This window comes from Notamacropus eugenii, chromosome 3 (assembly GCF_028372415.1).
Source record: "Notamacropus eugenii isolate mMacEug1 chromosome 3, mMacEug1.pri_v2, whole genome shotgun sequence".
In the NCBI taxonomy this organism is placed as follows: Eukaryota; Metazoa; Chordata; class Mammalia; order Diprotodontia; family Macropodidae; genus Notamacropus; species Notamacropus eugenii.
In genome coordinates, this window is record NC_092874.1 from 413978807 (window position 1) to 414002881 (window position 24075).

The 24075-nt window shown below is 37.2% G+C and overlaps 1 protein-coding gene across 15 annotated transcripts in view; it reads right to left on the reverse strand.

The window, feature by feature from the left end:
• The window catches only part of COBL (cordon-bleu WH2 repeat protein), a 346611-nt gene that overhangs the window by 146782 nt on the left and 175754 nt on the right, over nucleotides 1-24075 (reverse strand). For all 15 annotated transcript variants that reach the window (XM_072598182.1, XM_072598180.1, XM_072598174.1 and 12 more), the window contains one exon: nucleotides 2615-2827. In XM_072598182.1, coding sequence (XP_072454283.1) covers nucleotides 2615-2827 — 213 coding nt within the window. The remainder of the gene's footprint in view (nucleotides 1-2614; nucleotides 2828-24075) is intronic.

Sequence of the window (24075 nt, forward strand, 5' to 3'; positions counted from 1 at the left end):
AATGTCAGGTCTGTGAACTTGGATGGGGGAAAAAAATGACATTTTCATCTCAATAGAAATGGTTTCCTTCATAATCCTATGTATTTTATTTTATGCACTGTGAACACTATTCTGAGAAGGGGCCAATAGGCTTCACCAACCTGCCAAAGGGGTCCCATGATACAAAAAAGTTTGAGTTTGAGTCCTACCTCAGATACCTCCCATGGGAAGTCACTTAACATCTTTGAAGTGTGATGTTATTAGGCAGCCAAAGTGAATGAAAATGATACACTACAAGTGTATCTTAGAAATGGGCTTTTTTGTTCTTTTTTTATTATTTAATCAGAATTGCTGATAAAGTTTTACATTACTTGCATTCAAGTTTCTTTATATGTCAAAAGAGAGCTGAAGCATCATGGGGAAGGCAAAATAAAATTAGCATTAAGAACTTTTTTCAAAAAGAATAAAAAGGCCTTTTCCTTAAAAAGATAAAGTACTGGAGATGTAACAAACAGATTTGGGTTGTGAATGTCAAGGAGTTCCTTCAGGTTTCAGGGTCAGAGTTCTATGTGTGAGGTTAAGAAGCTCTCTGGGTCACAGAGTTAAACTCTACTGAGTGCAAAGCATGCAAGCAAGAGAAAAGACAGAATGGGAGATTTTTGTAGGGGTATCCAAAAAGAGTAATGAGGAAATTGTGTAAAGAGTGACCTGAGGGTCAAAGAGATATGCCAAGGTTATAATTTAGCCAGAAGTTATATGCTTAAGGAAGGAACTACTACAGAAAAAGGGGTCCTGCACCCAAATGTAGAGGATCTGGGTTTAAATTCTGGCTCCACCTGTGTAGTCAAGTCACTTGACCTCCTTGCACCTCAGTTTCCTCATCTGTAACACAAAGTTTGGATGAGATGGTCTTTGAGATCTTTTCCAATTCTAGAACTCTGAACCTATGAAGATAACCAGAAGTCATCATGCCAAAAACTCAAGGTCAGTCTCTAAAAGTCAAGGGGCTGGGGGTAGTGACCAACAAGGGTCTCTAGTTCACTCAAAGACCAATTTGGGAATGATAATAAAATAAGTAAAGAGAAGTTTGGAGAATATCAAAAGAGATGATATAAAGAAGAGGGGAAAAATCCAACTGAGGCAGAAATCAATGAGTGTGAAAATTTCAGTATATTTTTCATATTTCTTTTGAGATATCACTGTGGAGAACTGAGATTAAATAGTTATAGGTATCACAGTTTGGTGGAGAATTAAAACATACATCACACCAAGCAGTCTGCTTTCAAAATAAATAAAGGTCTCTTGCCCCTGAGTGACTCACAGATTGTCTTCAGTAGCCAAGAGTCCCACCCGCCCTGATCCCCAACCTACCCAAGCGTTAGGAAATCCTGGAGACCGATGTGTGTGGCAATGTACAAGGCAGACTTAGAAAAAACATTTCTTTGAAGAATTTTTCCCCCATGGCATATTTTTAAGTCTTGAAAAGCACTATTGTGGAACAGTATGAAAGACTTCCCTATCCACTGGGAGTTCAGGGTTTGGATGTTTCAAAGAGTATCTGCGTGTGATGTGAAGGTAGGGAAAGAAGAGAAAGCCAAAGAAAAGGGGTGGGGGTGAGGAATCAAAGTGAGGGCAGGCATTTATCTTACAGGTGCTTCCATCAACACTTAATATTTTAATCACCTGCAAAGAAGGTGTGTTCCTTTGAAGAGCCTAAAAAGGGAGGCCCCCTCACTTTTTTTTAAACATTGGGCAGCACGAAAGGTCATTATGTAAACTGATAAACTTAATTCCCAAGGATATTCTTGGATTTCTTGAGACTCTGAATCAGCTTTTTTCAAGCTATTGCTTTTCTCAATTTCATTCATTTTGAGCATCTGCAATAAAGATTAATTCCATAACAGCCCAGGGCATGAGAGCTGTACACTATTAGGAGTTAATTCTAACAAGTTGACTCTGAAGTCATATTGTATAGAAATCAGATTTATATCAGAAAGAAACAGAACCAGGACTCCAAATATTCCCAAGCAAAACAGGGTACTAACAGGTGAGAATAAGGATGAGCTCAGACATCTTGAATGGTAAAGGAATGGATTCCTCACACCGTAAGAGTTAAACATTACTGCGTAAATACCACATAGGTAATGGAGCTGTTAAAGTTATTGGCATGTATATGTTCACTTCTTGGTGCATCTACACTTGTGACATTTAGCCTGACCTCATACAGGTAGAATTACTGTACCACAAGGTTTAGTACTAACCCCTCAAAGAATCCCACTGAGAGGAAACAAACAAACAACAAAAAAGGATGGAGTCACGGAAAGGCTGATGGAAATAAGCAAATTCAGAGGATCCAAGAGGAAAGGCTGGCTTAGGCTACATTACCATAAAGGAATTGCCATTAGCAACCCAAACATCAGCTATAAACAAGAAACTAAAACACATAAGTAAAAGATCCAGATCAATTTTGATTTAGAGTGAATGTGTATTCTGGTCCTGTCTAACAACATGATACAAACAATGATGAAGCCAAATAGAATGACTGAAGAATTACAATTACTGTATATCACATAGAGACCTTCTTACATTCCAGAACCACCACTTCTAGTTTCAAACAGTACAGGCTTCCCTTTACCTTTTCTGACATCTTGTCTTGACCGATTGCCTCAGTGCTGGGCAGCGATGGTGTTGCTGACGGTGTCACTGATGGAGTTGCCGATGGTGGAGGAGGTGCTCTACGCTTCTTTATGTCTGATGACACTCCTGAGATGTTGCTAAGGGAAAGGGATGGACCCAACGTAAGGGAACGAGAATTCACAGATGGAGAGTTGGGTGTTGTTAAGCAGCCCTGAAAAAACAAGTAAGCAAACAAAACCAAAAATGAGTTAAAATAATATTTTCTAGGAAGCTGCATTTTAAAAATCCAAACTATTTCTTTCTAGTTAACATTTATTTTTATCAGACTGAGAGTTCACCTTGTAGCTTCTCTGATAACATGACAATAGCTACTCACATATGACAAAGGACTTTTCCTAGTTTTCTTTTTATTGTTCAGTTATTTCAGTTGTGTCTGATGCTTCGTGACCTCATTTGGGGTTTTCTTGACAAAGATACTTGGAGTGATTTGCCATTTCCTTTTCCAGCTCATTTTCCAGATGAGAAACTGAGGCAAACACGGTTAAGTGACTTGCCCAGGTCACACAACTCATGTCTGAGGCTGGATTTGAACTCAGGAAGGTGAGCCTTCCTGACTCCAGGTCCAGTGCTCTATCCACTAGCCACATACATGGGAAAAGAGGGTCACACAATTAGTATCATAGGTTCAGAACTGGGATGTTAGATGTTTTATAACACAAACCCTTTAATTTCTCAATGTGGAAACTGAGACCCAGGAAGGTCAAATGATTTGTCCAACTTCAGACAAGTAATGTCAGAAGTAGAATTTAAACCTAGAACCTGCAACTTCAGAGTTGGTTACTGCATTACATAACCTCCTAATATATGGTAGTCAGTCATTCAACAAACATTAATTAAGCATACTCTACCAGGCACAGTATATCCTAAGGATGCAAAGAAATGCAAAAGACAGTGCCTGTTCTCAAGGAGCTCACAGTGTAATGAAGGAAACACGTACAATTAGGTTATCTATATAATCAATTAAGAGATAATCAGTAGAGGAAAAGTACTTCTCACTAGCATTAAGGACTGATAAAGGTTTCTTGTACAAGGAAGAATTTTAGCTAGGATTTAAAGAAAGCAGAGAATTTCAGGCCGGAATCTCACATGCCAGTGAAAATGCCTGGAGTTGGAAGCTGGAGTTGGAAGATGGTATGTTTTCTGCAAGATAAAGCAAGACCAGTGTTGCTAGACTTAGAATAAATATGTGGAGGGAGAGAGTAAAAAAAAAAAAAAAAAGGATTGGAAAAGGTATGAGGAGGCCAGGTTGTGAAGGGCTTTGAGTACCAAGCAGAGAATTTCACATATGAATCTGAATAAAATAGGATAGGATAGTTTCCCTGGGGGGTTGAGGGGGGAGAGAGAAAGGAAGGAAGGAAGGGGAGGGCTAAATGGTCATACTTGTGCTTTAAGAAGATCATTTTGACAGAGTAGAGGATGAACTGGATTTAACTTCTAAGTAAGGTGTATTCTTCCTAGATAGGGCATATTTCAGTATAAATAGCTGGCTAATGATATGAATGACTGTAACTACAAGCACTCTGACACATCCAGGATGACCTGAAGGCACAGGTTCTTAGATCTGCATGTGTGTGTGTGTGTGTGTGTGTGTTTGTGTGTGAGTTCATCCTTCGTTGCCGAAGAAGGCCATGCCATCAGAGAAATAATGACATGACTTGCCCTTGACTTTATTTTGTGTGAGGGAGGGCTGTGCAGGTTGCCAGCCTCACTTCTCCTCCAGAGCCATCTGAATCTAGTAACCAGATATTCATCAGGATGACTGGAGATGACCCAGGATGAGGCAACTGGGGTTAAGTGACTTGCCCAAGGTCACACAGTTAGTGACTGTCAAGTTTCTGAGGTGAGGTATGAACTCAGGTCCTTGGAACAAAGTTATTACTCTTCGGATGTTAAGATATAGTCTGTGCCTGGGGGCAGCTAGGTGGTGCAGTGGATAGAGCACCAGTGCAGGAGTGTGTGTGTGGGGGGGGGGGAGGGGTAAGGGGTGGGAGAGGCTCCTTAACACCTACCCAGAGTCTCATCTGGCACATAAACCTTCTTCTAAAGAGTAAGTCCCCAAAGTAAAACCTCACCTCAGAGTATATATACACTTCACAGAGCCAGAGAGCACCACAACCTTGACCCAGTGTCTCATTAGAAATTAACCAAAGGTGTGAGTCTTCCTACAAAACAAGCTTCTCCTAATCAAGCTTCTTTTAGTGGGCTCCAGGTGAGGTCTATAAATGCTGGGGAAGATCTTTAACTCTCTTTACAACAGCATCCCTCACCCCCATGGCCAACAACCAATCTGTCAACTAGGATGTGCCCTAAAATGTAAATAGTAAACTCAGCAGTTTAAAATGTTTCAAAGCATACTTTTCGGTGAGATAATTTACACAGAATTAACTTGAGATCCATTATAAATAAACCAGGGAAAGGTATCATCACCACCTTCCAAAAGTACATAAATTGCCTCCCAGTGAACTTTCACAATATTCACTTTGATTTTTAAAAGTTGTGAACAGACAACTCTCTTGCGTGAGTACTGACCTATAAAGAATGAGTAAGTATATGCTAGATTTAAGGTTGTGATCAAATAAAACTCATTACAAAGTTAATATGACATATATTTAATACTATGAATAGTCATTTTTGTCTCACATGGTAATTAAGCATAAATAATTGTCCCCTGGGCTCTTCAAAGATCTAAACCAGCTGTCATATCACCTTCGTGAAATTCCAGCTCTTTCCTTTTACAGAAGGGAGAAGTGCGGCAGAATTATCTGGGTTATCTAGACTGAGAGCCAGGAAGATCTGGGTTAAAAGTCCCCCCTCTAAACCTTACTAGCTCTGTGGCTCCAGGCAAATCATCTAGCCTTTCTCAGCCCCAGCTTCTTCCTCTAGAGAATGGGGGCAGTAACACCTGTACCATTTACTTTATGGGGTTGTTAGGAAGATCAAATGAAAGAATGCATGTAAAGTGACTTGCAAATCTTAAAACACTATCAGATATCAGCATGACTGCCTCCTACTGCCAACATGCTGAACATAAAGTGTGACAGAGATCTCTTCTAACATCTTGTAAGAGATGGCCTAAGTCTGAATGAATACAATAGCTGGGTATAGGGTTCTGTTCTGTTCTGGTGAGTTGAGCAAATTCAATGGAAACTATGGATATAAGCCCACTTTAGAAAATAAAAAAAATTCTGACAAAATCATCTACCATAAAAGAGTATCATAAACCATGTTATCTCACTCCTTGATAAAATGAAGGACAATGGAATTAAATGACATGTTTAAGATGACATACTGAGGTAGCATATAGGAAATGAATCTTTAAAAATTGTCCATTCCCTACGTTAGGCATCTTAGAAAGAATTTCACAAATGCTTTCAAACATTCAAGTTCTGCAAAGTATAGATTCTATTAAAATATTTTAATAAACAAAATCACATCATTTTTCATGTTTTTCTTATGTTCATTTCTGACATTTGCATGGTAAGGGTGGAAACCCCAAAAGAGATACATATAAAGTAAAATTATGTATAGACAAGATTGTTTTAGGATATAATTACATTATGATTCCGCTATATGAGGTCATTTTAAGTAACTGGAAGAGATACAGGATCACTTATCTATAGCTAGAAGGAATTAACCAGCTAGTTCAACTCCTCTTCACTTTGCAGTTGAGAAAATTGAGGTCCAGGAAAATTAAGCTACTTACTTAAAAAAATTAGCAGCAAGTGTCAGTGGTGGGATTTGAATGTAGGTCTACTCAAGCGCTTCCCACTATGCCATGCTGCCTCCACATTGTTATATTATGTAATTATACACCCTTTGAATCGTAGGCCTGTTCTGTCACACAGCTTACCACCTCCTATGAATTTGTCTCACAAGAATGACCCTAAATTGAGATACCTCAATGACCCACTTTAGTCATCCTTAAATCAGGAAGTGATGAAAATCATAATAGTTTTTTATCATTGGCATTTCAATAATTGTAATCAAGTATTCTATAGATGAATACCCTACCTTCTTTTATGGGAAAACAACTCCTTAATGTCTCTTGTGATACTTTTTTTTTTAAATACACAAACCATTCATGGTTGGTCATAGTATTAAGATAATGAACTGGACCCAAGATTGAACAGAAAGACATCAAGACAACTGCATTTGGGAAACTAAAAAATATTTTGAAACATTTCAAGCTCCTTTTGTGGTTCAGTTGTTTTTCAGTCATGTCTGACTCTTTGTGGCCTCATTTTGTAGTTTTCTTGGCAAGGACACTGGAGTGCTTTGCCATCTCCTTCTCCAGGTCATTTTGCAGATGAGGAAACTGAGGTAAACAGGGTTAAACGTCTTGTCCAGGGTCACTCAGCTAATAAGGGTCTGAGGTCACATTTGAATTCATGAAGAGGAGTTTTCATGACTCCAGATCTGGTGCTCTATCTACTGTACCACATAATGATCGTAATGATTGATGAAGCCAACTACAATGGAAAGTGTGGGTATAAAGAAGTTACAGAAAACTGCCAACCATGAATGATTTGTGTGTTAAGAAAAGTATCATAAGAGATAGCAAGGAGTTGTTTTTACCATAAAAGAAGGTAAGCCAGTCATCTATAGAAAGATACACCCAGCCAGACTGTTCCAGGGGTAATCATAAAATATTAAAAGAGCCCAACTACAAATCTCTAGGATACTTGGTACATTCATTATGAAAGATTAATGGAAAGGCAGACATGAAAAATTGTACAAGATAGAAGGGAATGAACGGACTGTGATCAGTACAAGATCATAGATCTGTTGAAGCACTATTTCTTGAATAAAAGGATAAAAACATTATACCAATATACTGCTAACTTAATGAGTGAATTATTTATAAGAAATATGCTACACATAATTTTGCATTCATTTAAGAATGATGTCACAAAACTCATTTTTCCCCCTTCACTTTAGAAGCACATTGGATGGACTCATTATGAAGTATTTATGATAAGCAGAAGACTCATCTTCCCAGGTTCAAATTTGGCTTTAGCCCCTAGCTGTGTGACCCTGGACAAGACACAACCCATTTGCCTCAGTTTCCTCATCTGTAAAAAATAAACTGAAGAAGGAAATGAAAAACCATTTTAGTATCTTTAAGAAAACCCCAAATGGGATCACAAAGGGTCAAACAATACTGAAACTACTGAACAACAAAAATAGAATAGAGAAGAACTACCCAAGATTGGGGGAGTGAAGAAGCTCTGAATGGCATTGATAAAGTGTGCGGATGTTAATGAGCTCAATAATTAATCCACGGAAGTGCTAAACACCTTATTATACTTCTGTATTGGTTTAGTGTTTTCATACTGTATCCTCTACACTATGTCTTTGCCCACGTTTTATAAGCTCACTGAAGAGGTCTACACACAGTGGTTCTATTCGAAGTTTCTTCCAAAACACCAAAACCAATTAGATGTTTAATAAATACTTCTTATGCTGCTGAGGATGGTGATGGTCACTTGCACCCTGAGATGAACCCAGTAGCCGAACAACAGACCCTTGAAGAACAACTGAGCTATTCTCTAACCAAAGGGTATCAGCCTGATATGCCCATTATCAGTTACCCAGAACTGAACTGGTCTCTTGACCCTTCCTGGACTTTGACCAATGACTGGTTCACACATGAGGCAAATCAGTCTCTCACAGGTTTACTAACAGCTCAGCAAAGTGACAGAATTCAGAATACTCAACACTTATTATTTACTTGTTTATCACACAAACGCTTACTAATATTTCAACAAGAATTTAAATGCCTATTATGTACCACAAACTATGCTAGAAGTGCCAGTGGCACACCAAGTACCCCACACCAGATTCTGGCATGGATATCAAATTCATATAGGACACTTGAGGTTCTCTTTAATTATTCTCTGATATTGCTTAGACCTTTGAAAAGTTGACTCAGTTGTTTCAATATCAAGGCTATAGGAAAACCAAAGCATAGGCAACATAGCTCAGATGCATCTGTTTTGAAAATTGCTTCCCCAGCTCCCCATTATTACATTTCCTTAGTTTTCTCATGACACATAGTGGCATTTAAAGGTCAGCAAGGAACAGAATGCTGTTTGCCTGCAAGAGTGATTTGGTTTCCTGTTCCCTGTCCACATTGGTCAATAAAAGTTTTTCAAAATGTCAAGTTCTTTTCTTGTAGGGGTATTGGAGCTAGGTCTCTCTTCCATTACGTGGTGCCAAAACCCACAGGTTTCAACTCTCTATCTTCTTATGCAATGTCCCCACAGCTAATTTTAAAATGAAAATTCATCAATGTGATAGCTTGCAAAGCTAGGGCTCCTAGTAGTAAAAGTAATGAGCAACAGGAAAAGAAAGACAGACTATAAAACCCTTTATACTCAGGATGTACAAGAGTTGGTACGCATCCAAGTGAACTGCTAGCTGAGTGCTAGTGCTTTATAAATCAATAGATCCACGATCTTGTTAGTATGCCTACTCACAGCCCCTTCACTCCTTTCTATTTTATTCAATGCTCTATCAATGCCTCTGTATAAGAACTATGTAGTAGGTCCACCCCTCTGCTGTCAGAGGGAAAAATAAAAATTAGAATTTAATTTCATTCTTCTTTAAACAATATAAAAATACTTCATAACAGCCACATTTTTGATCTGTATTAAACTCATTTATTAAGTTAGGGAGAGTAGGCAATTCTTCAGTTCTCTGACATGTCATATAAGGGGACTTTATAAAAATGGTGTTCTTCAGAGGACTAATGTCATTTCTTTCTTCATTTTTTTCTTTTACTTTGACCACTGGCTCTGTTTAGAACCCTCCCTATGAGCCATCGAAATAAAGCTAAGATTACCAGGGACATGCCTATTATTAGTTTTAAAATTCCCCCTTTAGGAAATTAAAGGCTGCCAAGAGTTTTCAGGGTGAATCTTTGTCTGGCAGTTTTCTACTCACTGTGGTCTAATAGACAGCTGAAGCCAGCTGACACTGAGAAGGATATACATACAAATATACGTATATATGTGAACTGGGATCCTGCTGACCTCATCTCTTTGTGCTATGCTGCTTCTCATACAAAACTATATGACACAATCTGAATGTAAATAAAAGCGCAGATGCTGTTGGGTCCACTAATTAATTTTCTTTTGCTTGGATCTTTGCTATGACCTGAATAATTATGTTTTCCAGAATAAGAAACCAGAAAAAGAAAACTAGACTAAGAAAAAACAATGTGTCTGAAGGGAAATACACATACACACGCACACACACACGCACAAACAATGGGTATCAGCCTAACTTTCCCATCAATTTCCACATCTCTGTTGTTGTTTTTTAATTACTTTTAATTCATATTGAAATAATCCTGGAATGTTTCACGTAAAGCTTAGCATCAGATGAAAAATCACAATCAAGCCTCATACCTAGAACGGAGCTTTGGGTTCTCTTTAAGGGTAGCATACTTGGACAGAAACGTAGAGTCCTCTTCTTGGACCACTGGTAGGTAATAAGCAAATGATCTACAGCAAAGCAGCAACAGTTAGCACAGGATGCTACCTCTGATAGTTACTTGGAGGCATCAGACTGACCTGTACTAAACAAGAGTCAGTATCCTGTTTTTCCAGGAATTAATCTGAGAAGGGGGTCACCTACTGTCACGTCTAGTGGTCTGAGGGAGAGAAGGAAGAGGCCACACTGGAGGCTCTTGGAATATCAGATATGCATTTTAGGAACTTTGATTTGTTTGTCTTGGTTTCCCCGACAAGGCCTTGCTCATGGTGGGTGACCAACAAATGTCGTTGTCTTTCATTCTCAAAGAGGACCAAAATGACTGCACTATGCGAGAGTCAAGTTTCAATATGATCAATTGATCAGATCAATACCAGCTCCAAATACTCTACCACAGGTCCAGCACAAATAGTCTGTGTGAACATTGGGGGGTGGATACTCTAATCCTGCATTTCATTTGAGCTGTTTCAATTCTGCTTTGCTTACAGAGCATAGTACCTTCTCTGATGTGGGCACGCCATGCTTAGTGGTCCTGTGCCAGCGTCTCCCATATCACACAATCAATTCCAAAGTTCTTAAGAGAGACTTTGAGCTCAAAGTGTCCTTGTATCGCTTCTTCTCATCATGTGAATGCTTGCCCTGTGTGAGTTCTCCATAAAACAGTCTTTCTGGCAAGCTTATGTTTCGCATTTGAACAACATATCCTGCCAGGTGATCCTCAGAATCTTCCTAAGACAGGTCAAATGGAAGCGATCCAGTTTCCTGGCATGGCGCTAGTATACTGTCCAGGTTTCACAGCTATATAGCAATGAGGTCAACACAACAACTCTGTAGACCTTCAGACTAATACCTTTTCTCTCCCATACTTTCCCTCACAGACTCTCAAACACCGAGCTAGTTCTGGCAATGCATGTGTCAACCTTATTATCAATGTGTACCTTCTTGGAAACTACACTACCATGGTAAGTGAACTTATCTACAGCATTCAAAACTTCTTCATTTGCTGTAACTGATGGTTCCATGTGTGGATGGTGTGGTGGTGGCTGATGTGTTTTCTTGGTGTTCATTGTTAGGTCAAAATGAGCACAAACAGCAGAGAACTGATCCATACTTTGTTGCATTTCAGCTTCAGAGAATGCATTGAGTGCATAATCATCTGCAAACAGAAAATCATGCATCAACACTTCTCCCTTCACTTTGGTCTTGGCTTGTAGACTTTTCAAGTTGAAGAATTTACTATTGATGTAGTGACCAGCAAATACTTGCTGAATGAAGAAAGTGGCTAGATTCATAGGCTTTCAGGAGATATATCTAACTTTGAGTATCAGTGACATTCTGGTTCAAATCCCACAGTTATCTAACTAGTTAATATAAGAGACCCTTGTCTAACTGGGCCCCAAAGACTACACTACACTAGACATACAGCATTTCTATAAATAGGTATTTTTGAACAATACTTAAGGCACCATGTTTTAGCTCTATCTCATTTAGTATTTTCAACGAACTTTTTGGCTATGGTACTCTAAATCAGTACAGATTAGTGTATACACACATAGAAATGCATGAACGTGCAATACTAATACAGGATGAGGTCTATCATCAATAGTTAGGTTCTTTAAATAGTGGCACCTTGAACCTTGAGAAAATTCACACACACATACACACACCCCTGAAACTCACACCATACAGAATATATTGTTGTTTAGTCATTTCAGTTGTCTCCAACTCTTCATGATCCCATTTTGGGATTTTCTTGGCAAAGATACTGGAGTGACTTGTCATTTCATTCTCCAGGTTATTTTTACAGATGAGGAACTGAGGCCAACAAGGTTAAGTGACTTGCTCAGGGTCACACAGCCGGTAAGTGTCTGAGGCCAGATTTGAATCCAGGAAGATCAGTCTTCCTGATTCCAAGCCCAGTGCTCTGCCTACCACAACACTCAGCTGCCCTTGCAGGATATATATGGATGGCTTAAGAACATCAAAAATGAAATACATTTAAAAATTTTACTCAATACAATTATATTTTATTAAGTATTTTTAAAAATTTGAACGATTAAACATGACATTTTAAAAAGTGCTTTCCCCTCAATACAGATAATCCACATCTAGAATACACCACAGACTATTGAAATACATATCGCACAATTTTATAGTCCAAACTTAGTATTATAGATAAGAAACTGAGGCCCAGAGAGATATTATCCCTTGCCTCAGGCCATATAGGTGTTGCCAGAGCCAGGGTGAGAATCCAGGTCTCCTTATGATCTATTCACTCTAGCAAATTACTTCCCTTCATAGGTTTAAAAAAATAATTAGAAAACAACACAAAACACCTAAGAACTCCAGCATTTTTGGAAAGCAGGTGTTGTGATGGGTAGGGAGGAGGGAAGGTAGGGAAGGTAGGGAAGGTAGGGAAGGTAGGGAAGGTGGGGAAGGTGGGGAAGGTGGGGAAGGTGGGGAAGGTGGGGAAGGTGGGGAAGGTGGTGGTAGTGGAGGTGGTGGTGGTGAGAATCTCTAGCTTAACTGAATTGCCTTTTCTTCCAAAAACATAGTTTGGCTACCTTCCAAGATATGACCATGTGATGTAAACCAGAACAGACAGACTGACAACATTATCCTTCCCCCATTCAACAGGATCAGCTGAGCATGGCAGCATGGAGCTGTCAATGAGTCTGACAGCTCCATCTCACTTTCTGGTGGGAAATGAAAGAACATGGTTTTCCATTCCATGGCTGCCAGCAAAGCACTAGGGGTCGGGGGCAGTCAAAGTTCTCTTCGCAGAAGGTTGCTTATAATGGCATTTTTTCTCCCTCTTATTCTCACAGTACAGCCTTTCCTAAGATGGGCATTCCTTCAACTGAATACCCTCCGCCAGCATGCAAGTTGTATTTCTGGAATCCTGGGGATTTGCGTCAGTTCAGTTTAAATGGTGGACCTAGGACATAAACACCATGCCAGCTTATTTCAGTTCAAAGTTGCTGATAGGCAGAGAAAATGATTTTATGAATTCAGTTTTCATCGGGAGGTTGATGAGAAACAACTCTCTTGGCCAAGTGCCTTGGTGGGAGTGTATAAGGGATGGCATTTAAATTCTCAATGAGGAAAAGAATATGCTGAGGCTTCTTGGTTTGGGAGAGATTTCAACCAGGACAATGTTGAATTCCTGCTAACAGTTCCATGCTGTCTCTCATGGTGCTAACAACTACATCAGGCAGACTCTCAATAGAAACTTCTTTGGTCATAGCTGAGAGTTTAAATATAAGCAAACAATGGCCAACTTGGAGTGAATCCATTTTTAAATAATCTTGGAATGCAAAATTTAATGTACTGACTGGACCCAAGTCAGAACACTGTCTTTAGAGTCCACACTGCTGGATCACCTTATAAAGGTGAAACCTATTAACATAAACTAATCTTTATTTTAGAATAGTTAACAGCAACAGTTTTAGGAATTGATTAGTTTCTAGAAATATGGGACAACTAGGTGGTACAATGGATAGGGTGCTTGACCTGGAGTCAAGAAAACTCATCTTCCTGAGTTCAAATCTGGCCTCTGATACTTACTACCTGTGTGACCCTGGGCAAGTCATTTAACTCTGTTTGCCTCAGGTCATGTGTAAAATGAGCTGGAGAAAGAAATGGCAAACCACTCCAGTATCTTATCTCCTCTGAATAGGATTATTAGAATCACTAACTTTTGGAGCTGGAAGGAATCGTGGAGATCATCTAAGACTATTCTTCCCTCTTACCCCTGCTCCATTTAATCATTGAGAATAAATCAATAGCTGGCATAGGGAGCCTATTATTTGTTGTGGAAGAAGCGTGCCTTATTGCTAAGTTGATTTATGCATCCTAAAATGTTAAATTTAGCACTGTACATTTGTTTTCTTAGTTGCTGATTGTATAGATCAGAAACTCCCAATCACGAAAGCCTCATCAGTAAACTGTTTTCACAGGACTGGGTGAAAATAGTTTTGCCTACCTAAAGCACTATATAAAATGTGAGTTTTTAGTAATATTATTCTGGGTTGGTTGCTGACACTATAACCCCTTCCGACTGGGTTTGCCAAGATTCCCAGAGGACAATATATAGCAAGTACAGTAGATTCTGTCCAAGAAAGGACTATTAGCCTCAGATGATAACCAACTACCAATGTTTGAACAAACCCTTCTCGCAACCTAGTCTCATGGCCCATTCAATAACACACATCATTTCATCATAGCCCAAACTCTCTCACAGTATTTCCCATGCATGATTCACATCTTCCGCTAGAACTCATTTTTCATCGGCTTGGACTCTAATTTTTGGAGATCTAACTTAGATCTCTTATTCATCTGCTTCCAGCTAGTTTGAGATCCAGTTTATGACTCCCAGGAAATTGGGCAAATATACAGGGTGAATCAAATACTCAAATGGCACCTGAGGAACAAAAGTGATTTAATGCACCTTCCAACTTCAGTTTGGAGGCAACATGGTACAAGGGAATGAATGCTGAACTTAGAGTCACAGGCCCAGACTCTGAACCCTAGTGTTACATTTACTGTCATTGTGAACTTCATCGAATCACGTGTTGGACTATATGACCTTCGTGACTCCCACAGTAGACAATTATACAGATAATACGTCAACTCCACGGTAAACCTAGGTTCCTCATTGGCAGCTCCCTATACTAAATGGAATCACAGGCCCAGTCCTATCCCATCCTAATAAATTCTTCCTTCATTCTGTCCCATCCATCCCATATTAATGCCTATGATCCAAGGAATCCATTGCCTTTATGATTTAAGGAAGACACCTTCATCAAATTGCAAAGGTTAGTGTTCAATTTTGGAAACCTATATAGAAGGACTATAATACTGTATCAGCCAGAGCTTATTCCAACACACCACAGTCTCAAAAAAGAAGTGGAGAGCATAGTGAGATAGCCTTTGAAGGCTCAATCTCTTATTCTTCTGAAATTTAGGATTTATTAACTAAAACCTGTAGGGCTTTTTCTTTTCCTGACTTAAAATATAAATACATGTCAGTCATCCATACAGCAGATGGAAGAAAGCCAGGGAAGAATTCAATTCACCTTTTGCCTACGATCAAAAGTCACAAGATGGCTAAGCTGTTGGAATTATGTTGCTCTACTCATTCTTTAGAGGAGTTAGAGGAGCTAGATGGCGCAGTGGATAGAGTGCTGGGACTGAAGCCAGAAAGACCTGAGTTCAAATGTGACCTCAGACATGTCCTAGATGCATGACCTTGGGCAAATCACTTAACCTTTGTTTGCCTTAGTACACCACAGAAAGAAAGGGCACTTAACTTTTTTCTCTCTTGTTCCTTACCTTTGTGGACTTTCCACACCCTACCAACCTTGCCTACTTGGGTGCATGATATTCTCCTGCTCCTCCTAACTTTCGTTGTTTCCTGAATACTGCACTAAAACCAACCAATTAGTTTAGGGATTTGTTTTTTGGTACACTACAAATACTTAAGTCTATTTATATGATTTTTTAGTGGCTCGTACTGACATTGAGTCTATGTCAAAGTTGATAAAATCCCAGGTAAGAAATACCATTAGTGACCAAGAGCAGAGAGAAACTTCTGTCAAATAAAATCATCTCAGATTCAAAGGAAACTTATGAAACTACAACAAAAAAAAACCTTTAAAAAGTCCAAAGAAATAAATACAAGAGAAACTAAATGTCTGTTTTCAGTCATCCTCATTTACCTCATTGATCTACAATGAGTGTAAATTGCTATTAATGAAGGAGTAGCATGATCCCTAAAGACTTTATGAGAACTAATTTAATACCTCCATGAGAAGCTAGAATTCAAAAGTCCCTGACAGAAGGGCAGATTTAAGACATCTGGATTTCTAGAAACTAAATTTGCATGTCAAGTCACGTTAAATAGCCCATGATGATCTTTTAATGCCCTGTGGTTTAGCTGGTAGACTGTAGATACATGGCAAAAAGCTTGAAGGCAAATCTTTATTCCCTGGAGCCTTAGCCTGGACCCAAAGAGAATCTTTTCTTTACTTAAAAAATGCAAAGCCATCATAAGTACAAATCACTGTGGGGTATAATCTGGGGGATTCTGTCTTCCAGCAGCAAGTAGAAGGGAAAAGGAATGGCTTTGATTCAATGACAGGTGACTGAAGAGGTTTCTTTCTAGACACGACAGATACTCCCCCTCCTATCTCCCTGTTCCTCTCATCTGACTGAAGGAGCGTGGCTTTCCAAGAAGTAAGCAGGAATTCTTATCATGCTAGCCCATAACCAGGCAAAGCGAATCGGCATTCTTGACATTCAGTCCAGCTTATCTGCTGTGTCTGATTAACTCAAATCCAAGGAATAAAGGATTATATAAGAAAGTAGGAACTAGGAAAGCTATTACTTGTTTTGAAATATACATCTATTTTTCTTATCCCTAACTGCTATGTTGTAAGTATGCAGCCATGTATTTGCTCAGTCTTGGATGAGACTCCATAGCCCAGTGTAATCCAACATGCCTAGATGCAAAGGGATTGAGGACCAGCAGGTATGGGGTGTGAGGTGGGTGCTGGGAGGGGAGGCAATATAATTTTTAGGTTAATGGGGCAATGTACGGATGGACTTGTGGTCATCAAAATGTTTCTTTCTAGGGATCTTGATATTTTCCAAAAAATTCTATTTTGTTCCTTTCCTTCTATTGATTTTATAATATTAGTTTTATTTTGTATTGTTTTACTTCATTAATATCATGGCATGGAAGTAACCTTGATTTTCTGAGGACTATAGCAGAGAAATTCAAGGCCAAGCAGGTCCATGCTGGAAAAAGCTTCAAATATTGACTCTTTGATAGACTGTGGATGTCTGTCACTAACCCAAGGGAAGTTAAAAGAGATATGTCACCTGAAGCTTGGCAGCTGGGTGCTAATCACAGTCACTTATTAAGACCTGGAGGGCCTGCCATCTTCACTGGGGGGGTGAAGTACCAAAAATATCTTTTGCCTTTTTTTCTAACTACTTGCACTAATGCTTTCCATCTGATGTTGCAAGGTTTTTTTCCTTTGAGTCGAACACTTTTGCATTTGTTTGAACAACCTACAGCTTACAGATTGTTTCCTACAGCTCTGGCAGGGTATGGAAAGGCAATGTAAATTCTGGTGTTAGGAAGGACTGATTCTGAATGGTGGAGGGGGCAAACAAGTGTTATGATAGGGAAAGGGGCAGCTAGGTGGTGCAGTAGATAGAGCACCAGTGCAGAGTCAGGAGGACCTGAGTTTAAATCTCACCTCAGACACTTGACACTCACTAGCTGTGTGACCTTGGGCAACTCACTTAACCTCAATTGCCTCATCCTAGGTCATCTCCAGTCATTCTGATGAATATCTGGTCACTGGATTCAGATGGCTCTGGAGGAGAAGTAAGGCTGGTGACCTCTACAGCCCTCCCTCCCTCAAAACAAAATCAAGTGCAAGTCATGTCATCATTTCTCTGATGGCACGGTCTTCTTTGGCAATGAAGGATGAACCCAAACATCATGTGATATGGAAACAAAGAGGGACAAAGAAAGATAGGGCCAGAAGAAACATGGAAAGGTAATTAATCCAGCTATGAGGACAAAGATACCATAGACCAAAAAGGCTATGGGAAGCTTCTAGGAACTATGGAGCCATATTTGGTGTATTTAAGGCTAACATTCCCTAATAATTTAGCTGTCCCTATGGCTGTAAGGACTTGAAAGGCAATAGCAAGTTAAAAAAGGATGTAATGAAAGTGAAACTTACATTCCCTCCAACATCCAGTTTCTTGGGTCATAATATAGACATAAGAACCATCTATAATTATTATGAAAATAAGAGCACTGGGACTCCAGTTGTTTGTAACATGGTCCATGGCAGTAATAAGATCAAAGACTTTGTTTTATTATATGAACTACTGTTACTGTACCAATTCACAGACTTTCAAAGTTGGAAGTTAACTTAGAACTCTCTACTATAACTTGTACCCTCTAGGCCATAACTAGGAAATAGTCAATTTCGGCCCAAAGTCCTCCACTAAGGAGGGATGTACACCCTAGAAAGCTACACATTCTACCTCTGAAGAGCTCCTATTGTTTTAGAAAAAGCAGAACTTTTTTCCTTCCTCAAGTCTAAATGTGCCTCTTTAAAACTTCTACCCCAAGCTCCTAGTTCTGCCTTCTGGGGCAAAGAATGAAGTTTTCTCCTCCTTCTATACTCTAGCCCTTCAAACACCTGAATAAGTATTTATTTATCATCTATCACACACCAAGCATGGATTGGATATTATAGAGCACCAAAGGAGCACAAAAGATGATGCCTGCTAAAAACATTTAAGAATAAATGGGGGAAAAACCCTTTCATACACACACATACACACACACACAGCACAAGAGAGCATAATACATATATAGACACATCCCTGAGGCAGTGAGATGATGTAGCGGATAAGGAGCTGGACTTTGAGTCAGGAAGAACTGATTTGAAATTTGGCCTCAGAGAAATATATGGGAGACCCTGGGCAAGTCACCTAATCTCTGCCTCAGTTTCCACACCTGTAAAATGGGGATAATATCACCTGCCTCCCAGTCTTGTTGTGAGGATAAAATGAGACAATACTTGTAAAGTTCTTTGCAAATTCTAAAGTGCCATAAAATGCTAGCTATTATTATTATGTACCTCTACTTGTATGGATACATGCTTTGTATGGACGTAGAAATATGTTACTATATTACAAAATATATACATATATATATACACATATATAAATACATACATGTAATAAATATAGTAATAATATATCACTAAATATATGATACATATACTAAATATAATATCGTATTTAATTTTAGTATAGAAACAGAGCAGAAGGTACTATGTTATAAGGTAATAATTTTAATGGCACAAGTGATGGGCTCCAAAGAACGTAAGAGAATTAGGACTTAAAGATGAATGAGGTCTTCTTGAAGTACGTAAAACTTAACTAGCATGCATAACTTACAGTTATTGAGAGTTTTACTTGGTTTATTAAGAGCTTTCCTCACAATTACCCTGTTCAGTAGGTGGTATGAGTAATATCATATCCATTTTATAGCTGAGGAGACAGGAGTTCAAAGGGATTCCTATAGTTAAGCAGCTTGTAAACTTAAGGGCTAGTTGAGGTCACAGAATTGAGGTCACAGAAACACATGGTCTCCAACCAGTGTGCATGTACATATGCACATATGTGCATGTTTATATTTGCAATATGTATGTTTACATGTGTGCAAGTAAATGTGGGCACACATACATATATATCTGGTCACAATAGATAATGGTAAAATATGAATATTTGTCAATATTTTATAATTTGTCAATTTTTTTCAATTTGTTAATACTGCAAGTACTGATAATTGTATTGCTAAAGATGATATTTCCATTTGGAATGAAATTTGGAATTATACAAAGAAAGAGACTAAAATGTATACACTGCTTGAACCAGAGATTTTCCTGTTAGGTGTATACTTAATTCTGGACTGCTTTCCAGAATGTCTGTACCAATTCATGGCTTTACCCATAATGCATTTGTTTGCTTATCTTTCCACAGCCCCTCCAAAATTTATCATTCCCATATTTGTAATTTTTGGCAATTTGTTGGGTGTGAGAGGAAACCTCAAGATTTGTATTTCTCTAGCATGGTCTCTAGCATATTTCTCTAGCATTTTTCACATGGTCATTGATAATGGGCAATTCTTCTGAGAAATGTTTGTTCAAATTCTTTGATCATAATTGTTTGCAAATGTCCTTTATAGTTTTTAGTCTTCTTTACATATTAGACATTATAACTTCATAAGAGACATGCGACATAAAGATTCCTTCCCCCTCTCAATTGCTCCCCTTTCTAATCTTACGCCTAAAAAAGATTTTTATATTTCAAGTAATTTGCAAAATATCTATTTTATCTTTTAGAATTATCTCTATCCCTTGTTTTGTTATGAATTCACTATCTACAGCTGTAAAAGATATATGTTTCTCCAATTGTCCATACTATGATCTTCACATATATTTAGTTCACATGTCCATTTCTAATTTAATTGTGAAATTGGCATTAGATGTTGATCTAAAGATATGTAGATATAGATATATAATTTGCCAGATAGAAGTTTTAATGAAATAGGGAGATGATTTATGTTCTCAGACTTATTGAACACTGGGTTGAGTTCAATTATTTCTGATTCTTCCATGTCTACTTTGTTCCATTAATTTTCTTCTTCTTTTTTTAACTATTACCAAATGATTTTGATGACTGCTACTTTGCATTACAGGACTCATCCTGAAAGTTGAAAGTTCTATTTGTCCATATATATATATATATATATATATATATATATATATATATATATATATATATATATATATATTATATTTTGTCCTGATATTTTCTTACTTGTTGCTATAAATGAATTTTGCTATTTTGCTTTTGTTTAGTTTGGTAAAATATCCTTTCAGTAGGATGCTGTGATTTGTGTAATATCATTTTTATTATAGTAGCACAACCTTGAGCACTGAATAATCTCTTGTTTATCTAAGCTTATTCTTTCTTTTAGAAGCAAGAAGTACTGAGGATGCTTTGATAGACTGATTTCCAGAGAAGCACAACATATTATCATATATTGTTTTTATAAGGTGCTATGTTATCTATACAATTATTATTAGCCCACAACTTTACTCATCACATCATCATCAAATAGGAGTAAGTTTGTCTCCTCTCTGTCTTAATTTCTTTCTCCTGCCTTCTTGCTCTTATCAACATTTTTTAGAACTATATCAAATAATGCTGAGGAAAGAGGGCATCCTTACTTTTCTCCTTTATTTATTGGGAGGACTTCTAGTATTTTCCCCATTACTTTTAATGCTAGCTTTTGGTTTTAAATAGATAATTTAAACAAATTTTAAAAATCATTTAATACTAATGCTTCGTAGAGCATAAATTGAGTGTTGTATTTTGCCAAAGGTTTTTCCTGTACCTATAGAAGTCATCATGAAAGTTTAGATTTTTTATTTCTAATCTGATTAATTATGCTAATTATACATCATTCTTAATGATGAATTATCCATGCATTTTGATATAGATCCAATATGATTATAATAAATGCTATTGAAAAATAAATTAGTATCATCTTTTTTTAAACCAGGTTTTGAATTAATTTTCTGTGCAGTTTTTAATCAGGCTGACTTTAAGTCAATCAATTTTGTTATTCTTACCAAGAAAAAAAGACTTTCAGTTTAAAAACAATATTCTATTGTCTTCTTTGTCTTCTAAATTATATATTTCTCCTATAATTTTCAAGATTTCCTTCTTTGGGCCTATTTTGGGTTTGTTTGTTGACTTTCTCATTTTAAAATGCATATTTAATCATTAATCTTCTCTTTTTCTAATTTGTTAAGGCACATGTTGAGGGATGACCCTGAAGACTGCTTCAGATACATTTTAAAAATTTTGGTATGTTATCTCATCATCATCATTGTTTTTTACATCGTTATTCATTGCTTCTATGATTTGTTCTATGACTGATTTGTTACTTAGAATTTCATTATTGAGTTTCCACTTACATCTATTTCTTTTGCTTATATCCTCTGAATTACTATTTTTACTGCATTATGGTTTATAAAGAAAATGTTCAGTATTTCAGCCTTTTTGACATTTAGTTAGAATTAGTCTATATTATGATATATAGTGAATTTTTGTAAACACATGCCATGTGGTAATGAGCGGTATGTGTATTCTTTAGTGGTCCCATTCAGTAGATGTAATAAATCTTTGAATTCTTCAACAGTTTGTCCAGTCTTATATTTTTCCTTTTATCTTTCAGTTACCTTTGTCAAGCTCTTAGAGCTTACTATTATTATTGTGTTAACACTAAGGCTTACTATTATTATTGTGTCATCATCTAAATGGAGGTAGAAGAATGAATTGGAAATCAGAATCCAATAATAAGCTGTTTACAAGAAACACATTTGAAAAAATGAGAAACACAAAGAGTTAAAATAAGGGATTGGAACGGAATATATTGTGTCAGCAGAAGTAAAAAAAAGGTAGGGGTAGCAATCACAATCTCAGACAAAGCAAAAAAACAAAAGTAGATCTAATTAAAAGGGGTAAGAAGCAAAACTACCTCTTGCTAAAAGGAATCACAGACAATGATGTAAGATCAATATTAAACATAAGCATGAAGTTCCAAATTGTTAAAGAAAAAGTTAAATAAATTACAGGAGAAAATATATTATACCAATGGAGGACCTCAACTTTCGCCTCTCAGAGTGAGATAAATCTAAGTACAAAATAAAAAAGAAAGAAGTTAAGAAGAGGAATATAATCTTAGAAAAGTGAGATAAGGTAGACCACTGGGGAAAACTGAATGGGAATAGAAAAGAATGTAACTTTTTCACAGCTACACATGGCACTTTCACAAAAATTAACCATGTATTAGGGCACAAAAACAACCTTACAACCAAAGAAAGAAAAGCAGAAATATTAAACATATTCTTTGCAGATTATAATGTGATAAAAATTATATTTAATAAAGGGCCATGAAGCATAGATTAAAAATTAATTGAAAATTATCTAATCCTAAAGAATTAGTAGGTCAAAGAACAAATCATAGAAACAATCAATATTTTCTGTAAAGAGAATGATAAGAATGAGATAACATTCTAAAATTTGAGGAATATAGCCCCAAAAAGAATTTTGGGGAAAATTTGTAACTCTACACAGTTAATAAATGGTCAAAGGATATGAACAGGCAGAGAAGAAAACCAACAGTCACATGAGAAAATATCCTAAATTACTACTGATTAAAAAAATTCAAACTAAAACAATTCTGAGATACTACCTCACACACTTATCAGATTGTTTGAAATGACAGAAAAGGAAAATAACAAATGCTAGAAGCAATGTGGAAAAATTGGAACACATACATTGTTGGTGGAATTGTGAACTAGTCCAACCATTCTGGAGAACAATTTGGAACTATGGCCAAAGAGCTATAAAACTATGTATACCCTTTGACCCAGTAATATCATTGCAAGTGTGTATCCCAAAGAGAGCAAACAAAAGGTGAAATGGTCTATTCATCCAAAAACATTTATAGCAGCTTTTTTTTTTTTTTTGTGGTGGCAAAGAATTGGGAAGTGAGAATATGTCCATCATTTGGGGAATGGTTGAATAAGTTGTGGTACATGATTGTGATGGAACACTATTGTGTTATAAGAAATGCTGAGCAGTATGTTTCAGAAAAACCTGGAAAGACTTATATAAAGTCATGCAAAGTAAAAGGAGCAGAACCAGGAGAACAATGTACAACAGTAACAATAACATTTTAAGGATAATCAACTGTGAAAGTCTTGGCTATTCTGATCAAGACCATAATCCAAGGGAATTTCAAAGGAAAAATGTTCTCCACCTCAAAAGTGAGAAGTGATGAACTCGGAGTACAGATTGAATTGCATAATTTTTTAAAAAACTTAATTTTTCTTTTTTTGCCTGGTTTCTTTTGTAGCATGGCTAATATTGAAAGATTTTTATGACTTCACATGCATAATTGACATAAAATTGCTTGTCTACCCAAGGTGGAGGTAGGTGGGAAGGGAAAGAAAGAATCTAGAATTAAAAATTTTTTAAAATGATTGTTGAAAATTTTTTTACAAGTAATTGGGAAATCTATAATGAAATAAAAATATATTTTTAAAAATATGTTTCCCATTTCCCTTTGATATTCAATATGATATTCCTATGGGTAGTTTTGCAAAATTATTTTGATGTAGTCCTATTATCATAGACTCTCTTTTTCACTCCCCTTTTTGCTGGTATGCCAACTCTTTCCCCTAGTGATTTTATGGTGTTAATTATACTGATTTTATTTTTTTC